This window comes from Anas acuta, chromosome 5 (genome assembly GCF_963932015.1).
Source record: "Anas acuta chromosome 5, bAnaAcu1.1, whole genome shotgun sequence".
NCBI classification, from domain to species: Eukaryota; Metazoa; Chordata; class Aves; order Anseriformes; family Anatidae; genus Anas; species Anas acuta.
In genome coordinates, this window is record NC_088983.1 from 7,412,654 (window position 1) to 7,422,500 (window position 9,847).

Sequence of the window (9,847 nt, forward strand, 5' to 3'; positions counted from 1 at the left end):
CAGAAACAGTAGGTTCTATTACAGACCCGTAGGGTTACACTTGGACGCAGAAAAGAAAACTTGATTAATAAAGAAATAAATAATCCTAGTAAGCATATTATAGAGACATGCAAGAGAAATACAGACTGACAACAAATGCTACTGATGATGGTTAAGTCTAGACATTCCTGCAAAGAGTTATCAAGATTTTAGACTCAATCTTGTGAATAGTACAGAAATATATCGTACGCAGTGACTGCAAGTCATTTCACTTTAAAAAATAAAATAATAAAAAAGAAAGAGGTGGGAACGATCATCCCTTAACACTTCCAGGAGGTAGACTGAGAAATTCAGAAAGTAAGGCAACTACGCTCAAGGATTGGTAGCAGGCTAAAGGAAAAATCTGCAGACCTAAATAGACTTAAAAACACATAAATAGAGACAACTGAACAGTGACAAAGACCATTAGAATATCGGGGCTAAGCAGAGAGGATTTCTCAACACCTGCAGCTTCACTAACACACTGTTGGAGTAAGAAGTTTTATGTTGGTGTTGTTTGTTTTATATGGTCGTAACTTCCAAGTCAACATTTGTATGAATGCACGTTTTCTACAAGTGTAGTTCTACAAAACCGCATTCCAGATGTGGGAGACAACAACAAGCAGCAAAACTTTCAAAAAGATGGAATGTAATTGGTGCATGGCCCTCTCTAAACACCACTAAACAAATAGACTTCAGAAACAGAAATCTTTAAGACCATTGGAGGAATTATTCTACAAGCACCAGATGTTTACAAAATTAAAGAGGAAGTTAAATATAAATTTAAAAAAAGAACTGCCAAGAGCACAAGAAAAAGTGAAGACTTTAATTATGTATGACAGGAACCCCACGCATTAAGGAAAATAACAGGGATAAATCCTTCTCACTTTTGGGATTAGGGCCCTTTTCTCAAATCTTACACAGAGCCGGCCCATTATGTCCAGATCTATGTCAACCAGAACAAGTGCAAAATTCTTTATAATAGTTCTAGGATTGATGTTTGATTCACCATTGATTATGTGCAGAACTAACCAAGTTCCAGCATTTCTTCCAAACAATAAATGAGGAGTCCTGGGATCTATTACCAATTATGGAAATAAAGCAAAATTTGATTTTGGAAAGGCACAGCCATTATGAACCCACATTCTTGTTTATAAATTAGGAGAAAGTATTTAGTTTAGATATTTTATTCATAGTTGGTTGGCATTTGTAAACCATTCCAAATTTCACAAATGGAGACCAGCACAGAAATGACAAGCAGCCAAACCCCCATGGAAGTCAACAGAAAATTGAGGCTTTCTTCTTTTACAACTCAGATAATAATAATCATTTCCCATGCGTACAATTCTGAAGGTGGTATTCTAAAAACAAACAGCTTTCTTCAATCTTAAATCTTATGATAAAGAAGATACTTTTAAAAAATCAAATGTAGCTATGTTTGAAAAAGGTGGTATGCATCTTGCAGCTCTCACTTAAGCAAAAGTCTTCTGGAGTTGATAGGATTTTTGATTGCTTAGGACCGACAGCATTCGACCTACAGATAGGATTCTTACGAAATGCTTATAATAAAAATCTCACCTATAGGGAAATAACATACTGATCAAAAGCAAACAGCAACTGAAAGATTTTCCCCTTTTGACTATGCAGTGCTCTTTTGTTGCCAATACAGCAGTTCTTTAACACCATGGAAACTATCTGATAAATGTATTAGAAGCTCAATAAATTTCATAATATTGAGGTAGCAAAGCAATTGGTATTGTTGACAGAGAACTTCTGTTCTGAGTGCCTGTTTTAATGAAGAAAAATTATCTAAAAATAAAAATTATAGTTTGAGCTGTTTTTTCAAAAAAACATGCACTAATTTAAAAAAAAATGAAAGTAACTACACTATATTAGACCATTGGAAAATGTGGAGAATGATAGGAAGCAAGAGGCATACCCTGAAATTAAAAAAATGGGACAGATTGCTTTAAAATTTGCTAAAAAACAACCTTACTTTTGTACTTGTGTACAGTTTGCTTTACCTTATTCATGTATTTTTGATATGAATGAAGGGGGAATACTGTGAATTACATGCTACTTTTCTGCCCAATTTCTCAAGATGCTCAACATTTCTTCATAAGCCATATGATCTTTTCAGTCATCTGCATGTATGTCTTCATCCCCTGGCCACTCCCCTACTGTTACAGGTACTGGCACAAACAGGACTGAACTCAGCTTTTACAGGTAATGCTGAAATCAGTCTGTTTTCACATGTCCAGTATTACGAGACACTTTTTTCCCCACTAATTGCTTTCTAGCATTGCACTCCTACTGCTCTTCTGCTCAGGACTTCCAAGCAAAAAGATATCTGTACAAAATGAAAGTAAAATCATCTGCCAGTAAGCAATATCCCTTGCCAGGGCATATACAGTACTACCTTCCACTACAGACCAAGCATGATTTGAGGCACACCACAAACTTGGTTAACAAACTCGGTGTGGATTTGGCTAAGGCACAGAGGTGGATGTAGGCATCCCCAGAACAGGGCCCTTCAGCAGCACTGCTCTGCCACAAACCAGCTTCCTAAGGGACCTGCCAGCCCTGATGGCTCTTTAAAAGCAAAGGCAAAACGTGAAACCATAATACAGTGCAAGATACACCAGGCAAGAGCATGCAAACATTTAAATACAAGTGAGACTGAAACATATTTAAGAGTTCACACATTGAAAATGCAGGACAACTGCATCACAACTTCCATCAGCACTACTTGTCCCATTCATCTACACTCAAAACAAAGGAGCAAAGGCTGCTTTCAAAATGCTATATTCAACATCAGTCATGTTGTAAAAGGGAATTCCAAATTAGATTGAGTTACAGTGCAATAAATAACAAAATAATTAAATTATCAGAAATGTTAAGTCTTGACTGTAGGAGATCACAGGAGATTTTTGGCTCGGAGCCTTTCAAAGTCTGAACAGAGCCCAAGAGAGCCTCAGAAGGCACCTTGCGTTTTATAAATACATCAAGTGTTTGTTTACACAGTGCTGAACAATACACACGCTTCTGCTAATTAAAAAAATAATAGAACACATGCTAACAACTTCATTTCCCTATACTTTCTTTACCTGGAGGAAGCAGCACTAAAAGCTCCACTTCTCACTACATTTCCTAAGTAGCAAGTTACCATCCAGACTTGTCCATAACACTGAAACATATTCTGTCTCCTACTTCTTTTTCCTGAAACATTTTTATTACCAAATGAATAACAACTCTGACTTATCTGTTTTTGCAACACACTCATGTATGTTCACAGAAAGCAGCAGGCTGCATTAAAACACTACCAAAACAAGCCATTTCACTATATATGACTCTGCCCCTGGGGAAAGGAATGAGAGCAGATAAGATGTGACAGATGTGTAGTCACGTCACTTAATACACGACTGGAAGGTGCTCAAATCATTATGGTGACAGGCGCAGCATAAGAACTTGCAAAGAATGGACTAAGCATTTCTCTGGTTTGCTGCATACTTGATTCTTGTGATCGGAAAAAGATACTGAGGTCCATGAAGATGCTTTTCTGAAAGAAGACAGCCTGCAACTGTCAATATGCAATATAGTTCTAATAAAAAAAAAAAATAGAAGAGCATAGCACGTATAGCTTTGTCTGCAAAACCCCTCCATCACAAATATAAAATACATTTGAGGTTGAATTCAAAGTCTGTCCTCTAAAACTTTCCTGTACTGGAATTCTGAAGAGGTTTGATTCAATGTTAAACTTAGCCAAAACAAGAAGTTTAAATAAACCTAGCAACTGTAGATATCTAAACGGATCTCAATTTTTCAGGATCTTAAAAAAAGCAATTTTACTGATAACTCTTCTATTTTGGTTTGGAAGACCCAAATAATAAGGATAAAATTGGAAATCATATGGTTACTGAATAAAGTAATAGGACTGGTCACTTGTTTGAAGATAAGTGCAATCCCAAAGGCTTTAAAAGATTAGGACTTCCAGGCAATTTTCCAGGAAAAGAATAAAAAAAACGCAGAAGGGTTTTGTTTTCTCACTCCTTTCAGGTTAAATACTCCTAGTTGTCACAAATACCAAGAACACTGATAGGTAGGTCAAGAACATTTCTAAAGAGTAGTGTAGTATTTAACTGCCAGTGTCCCTTCAGGAGGGACCCCAACCCCGCTGTTGTTTCAGATTGTTAGGCCCAAATCCTACAAACTGACCTGTGCAGGTAGATCCCTGTGCTTGCGGGAATCCGCATTAAGTCAGAGAGGGAAAACTACCTCACAGGATCAGATTCTTAATTTGAAGCTGGACCACTGTAACTCATTATGACACTAATCATAAATGTCTCAACAACACTCTCTGCGCCCCATCTGTTTTATCTTATTAGAGTTTTATATCTCAATCCATGGGACTAGCTACAGGAGTCAAATTAAGCACCTGCATATGACCGTGTTCCTGCAAGACCAGGTCCTCAAAGCCAGTGTTTTTCCTATGCTTGAGATCTAGTGCGTTCCCTGAAGAGGGCTACACAGAGTAAAATAATTTTAACTTTGATTTAGTCATTTATACAAATATAAATCTAAATGTTTGCCAGTCATTTATCCATTTAACCAGAGGACAAACTCTATTCACATACTTAAAAATACTGGCTGCTGCATTTCAGAGAAATGATCAAAAACAACCTGCAGAAGTATAAAAATGAGATTTCAAATTATTTTAAGGAAGCATTTGCTTCTTTATCACACTTTCACTAAACAACCGGAACATTTTGTGAAAGAATATTCACTGCAGACTACAAAGTCAAAAATCCACCAGCACTGGCAGACCCCGGGCTGAAAAATGGCAAAGAGAGGAAGAGTTGTGCTCCAGAGTCACTCCAGGCCTACCCCGCTCTTCTGCTCTCCAAACGGGTCAGTGGGAGCCCCAGCACGGCGCAGTTGGATGGACCTTTCTTTTGGCTGAGCATGGCCATTTGGGCATTCTCACACACATCCCACAGAAAGAAGCCCCAAATGTTTCGATGACAACTCCAGCAGAACAAATCCTACAGTCTAAGTCACATTTAATTTAAAAGACACATACATATAAGGGGCATGTGGTTGTTCTGTTTTGCCTGTTTGTTTTCCCTCACCTTCTCTATTCCTATGAAGTAGCATGGCTAAGAACCAAACCAAAGTGCAATTACACATCCAATACATATTTCTGTACACCGATTACCAAATTTGTCAAACAGGTAGAGGACAGGACATGGGAAATCTACATGCCTGCAAAGCAAAAATGGGACAGGTCTCATATTAAACTTATTAATCCTGTTTTTTTACAGAATTATCAGCACCAACTGTGCTTAGTTTCATTACTTGTAACAGGGAACAAAAAAAGGAATTTAAGTGAAAAAAAAATCTAAAAACCAAGCCATTTAAGAATTCAGTAGAAGGAAATGCATCTGGAAGGTGATTCCCTCTTCCACACAAGCCAGATGCAATTCTCAGAGGTGTTGTCAGCCCCTGGATTTGTGCTGAAAGTCAGTGACAACTAGGATTTAGGGGAAGCATTCAAGATATTACAGAGATATTGGCATCCTTTTAAGAGCTGTATGCTGGATCATGATTTTCTTTCCCAAATTAGAGGTTAAATTTGCCAGCAGAAATTCATCTGGAGCGGGGATACGCAGGCTGTCCAAGCAGTAGTGTCTTGCCTAAGACCTGATTGGCAGAATCTTTCCTCTTGAGATGTTGCAGCTCATGGGACCTTTCAATTTCCAAACCCAGCAGAAGCCAGGAGCTGGGAGTTACCTACTCACAAATGCTATCTCCTCGGTAATGCTTTGCTGTAGACCATTCAACATCTGCCTGCGGGCTAGATTTGGCACCAGGGCCACAGGTTGCTGGCCCACACGTTACAAGGTAAGATCCTAAAAGTCACGCAGTTTCACTCTGCTCACAAATCAATCTGCCCTCACCAAAATTATTGCTCATTTAGCTCAACTGCTGAGCAGTGTGTGCGCCTTGAAAATCCAAGTCATGGTACGGGTTAACATTAGCATTTAAAACTTCCACAAGTATAGCAAACAATTACCACACCCTCAAGTCACAGATAAAATATTTTGTAGAGCTTAAATACATACATTTCTGGCATGAAACATTCTTCATTACTGGCAAAAATTCCCTGCGATTTCTGGCAATAGAATACTTTGAGTTCAGAAGTCAGCTGTAAAGTAAAATTGTTTTGGTTTTGAATTAAAAAGCATTCTTGATCTTACCTTTCAGCAGAGGCAGGGGAGTTAACTCAATAGGCTTGCCCTGAGACCTAAACTGGGAGGAGCTTTGTGACCTCTTCTGTCTGGCTTTTCTGACGGACTTCCGAGAAAATCCGTCTACTTTATCCACTGATGGAGGAGTAGTTGGTGCTGAGGACATATCCCTACTGAAGGAAAACAAGTATTACAAACATATTCCAAACAAATGAAATGGGTAAAGATTAATTTAAACTTTCCCAAACCCTCACTCTTTCTTTACCATTCTCCTCCTGACAATTTACCCAGACAGTTTTAGGAGAGAGAACCTGCCAACATATAAGCAAGCCTTATAGAATAACCTTAATGGAATACTGCAATTGTTCTTCTCTCTCCCTTGTGTTATCTGCCTCGCACTTACCAAAAATCCTGCAACAGGAAAAATTCAGACCTAATGATGACATTATTGTGTCACTAGAACTTCATACACCTGTAGACTTAACACAAGATCGAAGCCTTGAACTATATATTGTCTGGGACAAAGTACCTTGAACTCATGCTGTGAGGCACCATGCAAGCTAAATAATGGGTACTTGAAAAGGTACAAATGTCTTTTTTCACAGCAGAGTCATCAAAATGAATAGGATGAAAAAAACAGAACCAAAAAAAAAAAGAAAAAAAAACAGTTTAGTTGCTACAACTCCGTAAGATTTTGCAGCAACATAATAAAGTACAGCAGAAAGTCCTGTTATGCTCCACAACTGCCCTAGCACTGACAAAGTTTACATACTGCTTGTTTACTCTTCATTTTAAAAATTCTCAGTTTCTGTACTGAGTCTCTCAACACGCAGTTACTCCATGTTCTGGCATTTCTGTAATAATAGCAGCGTGGTAGCCATAATAGTTCTAAGGGCATAAGCCAGACAAGGTTTGCAGAGAGAGGCAGGGAGCCAAGAGAAGGTTTCTGCAAGCAAAAGTTTGTTTGTTTCCCAACTCTATCAGCTGGTCTAAGAAATAAGCATTGCTTCTGCCTATAAAGCAGGCCTTGGTAATGCTGCTGTAGCTAATTCCATACTCCTCAGAAATACTGAAAGGAAATATTTAAACAATGAATTCATCCACCCAGCTACTGTATTCACCAGTCTTGTGCTGGCTGCTAAAAAGGCCTACCACATCTTGGTGCAATACAGGAGCAATACTCAAGGAAAACAAGGAGGGATTTTGGCCTACATTCTTCAGGCAGCTCTGCGTACAGTTAACTTCACCAGCACGTGCACCTCTGCTGAAATCCACAGAACTATCCGCATTGATAGCACGACGAGCAGCAAGAGCAGTTGTGTTGATTTCAGGAGGGCCACGAGCTCGTGCAAAGTTAAGCATCGGCATAAGCACTTGCAGGATCAGGGTCTTAGAGCGTGTCCTTGGAAAGCATTACTCATCCTCAGTGTCTGTTGACTTCAATTACCAAAGTGACTCGGAGCCTGAAAGAAGTTGATTCCCGAAGATCGAGAGCACTTATGAGTACTTTTTTTTATTATTATTAAAATATTTGTTTACTCGTGTGCTTCAGAAATTATTAAATCCATTGAAACAGACGTTATTTGGATTTGTCTTTTAGAATAAAACCTTTGGAAAGCAGGATTTACTGCAAGCGTAAACAAGTTCAGAAAGACAAGAACTGTTTAATGCAAAATTATAGATATGTGCACTAAATCTATCAAAAATGGAAGTGCAAGCTCCAGAGCTTCTTGAAGGAAGCATGTGCAGCACCCAGATGCTAAAGTGTGCAGCTGGCATTACAGTAACGAAAAAGCCTTACACCATCTTTTTTATTTTTCCTGAGATATTCTCCACTACCAACTCATACTTGCTAAATATAATATGCTACCGGCAACACGATCCCGCACCTTAAACCAGCCTTGTTTATCATCTGGGGGAAAAAAAAATGCCACCATCACCAGGGCATTCAGGCCCCAGCCAAGATTAATAAATAAAAAAAAGTCAGATAAACTGAAATAGAATTGCCTGTACTTCAGCAGCCCACTTCTAAGATTTCACCAGTCCGCCAAAAAAACAGGAGCCCGAAGTTACCTGTTACATAAAGCAAACGCTGGGGATACCAGAAAAAAAAAAAAACATATACGTGGAGCCTGAATTTGCTGGCCTTGTTTCATCTCGTCAAAAAGATTCATCTCCTCATCACGTGCATCACTGAAGTGTAACCGTTTCTGCAGGGATGCCTGCGCCCTCTCGCAGAACGAAATTACCAAAATAATAATAATAATAACAACAACAATAATGGACAGCGACCCGAGCAGATCACTCAAACTGCAGGCTCATTGTGTCAGCCAGCAGCTTCCCTGACACTTCCCTGCTGTAAATTTAGTAACAGTTTCCCTAACCTGCTTGATAAATTATTAAAACCTCATTCGAATTCACCCAGGCTACATCCCGGCTAGCAGCCTTACAGTAAACACTGAGCTCTTTTTTTTTCCCCCCTCATCCCTCCAAACGAGCCCTCGCTCCCCTCAGCACAGCGCGGCGGCGAGCCACGCTACCTCAGCGAGGGGAGGAAAAATAAGAAATATGAATATATATAAAATGAAGGGAGGTTATTGATTGTGTGGGGCGGAGAGCTGAGGGGCTGGGGTCGCTCCCTTCACCACAGGGGCTCGCTTCGTGTGCTCGCCCCGGAGGGAGGGGGGGGGGGTGCGGTGCAAATACCGCCGAGGGGAAGCCGAGGGGGCCCCGGCCGCCTCCTGCCCGCTGCCATCGGCCGTCCCCAACCCCGGGGCACCCGTCCCCGCCGGCGCCGTTACCTTGACCCTCCTGGTTGAGAAGCCGGAGGAGACGGGGCGGGGGCGGGCGGCGGCCTGAGCCGGGCTTCGGCGGAGCGCGGCCGCTGCTTGGCGGCGGCGGCCCGAGGGCGGGAGGCGCCGGGCTCGCTCCCTGCGGCGGCGGCGGCGGCGCCGGATCCTGAACGCCCGGAGCTCGTAGTACGGCCGCAGCCGGTACGCCGGGAGCCCGGAGTAGGCCCGCAGCCTCGTAGTAGGCCCGCAGCCTGTAGGCCTCGGCGTTGGCGGCGGCCTTCCCCCGGCGCAGGGCGGCGTTTGGCGGCTTCGGGCGGCTTCAGGCGCGGGCTCCGCTCAGTCCCATGCACTCGGCGCGGCCCCTGCCTGCGATGGCCGCTGCCTCGCTCTCACATTCCCGGCGGAGCCCTGGCGGAGGGGGCCCTGAGGAGGCGGCTCAGGGGGGAGGAGGAGGAGGAGGAGGAGGTGGAGGAAGAAGAGGAGGAGGAGTGCGGGCCGAGCCGAGGGGGAGCGGCCGGGAGGGGGGCTAGCGACGGAGGCTGAGCGCTGCGAGGGGCGGAACGGGGCTGGAGCGGCGGCGGCTGCCTCGGGTGTAGCGGGGGGGTCCCGGCGGGCGGCGGGGTCGCGCTCCGGCTCGCTGCTATTGTGGCTCTCAGCGGGCTCCGGCCATGGCACTCGCTCGCTCACAGCCTCAGCCTTGCTGCTGCCGCCGCCCCCCGCCCGCCCACTGGAGCCGGCCGCCGGGACGCGCCGCCTCATTGGCGCCCGCCGCCGCCGCCGGGACAGCCG

At 42.8% G+C, this 9,847-nt stretch overlaps 1 protein-coding gene across 3 annotated transcripts in view; it reads right to left on the reverse strand.

The window, feature by feature from the left end:
• Window positions 1-9,812, reverse strand: part of PPP2R5E (protein phosphatase 2 regulatory subunit B'epsilon) — a 75,158-nt gene extending 65,346 nt beyond the window's left edge. The window contains exons 1-2 of one of the 3 annotated variants that reach the window (XM_068682509.1): window positions 9,068-9,812; window positions 6,276-6,439 (exon numbers count right to left, since the gene is read on the reverse strand). In XM_068682509.1, coding sequence (XP_068538610.1) covers window positions 6,276-6,432 — 157 coding nt within the window. In that variant the 5' untranslated portion in view covers window positions 6,433-6,439; window positions 9,068-9,812. The remainder of the gene's footprint in view (window positions 1-6,275; window positions 6,440-9,067) is intronic. The other 2 variants (XM_068682508.1, XM_068682507.1) reach the window with 2 other exon arrangements.
• Between the last annotated feature and the right edge of the window lie 35 nt (window positions 9,813-9,847).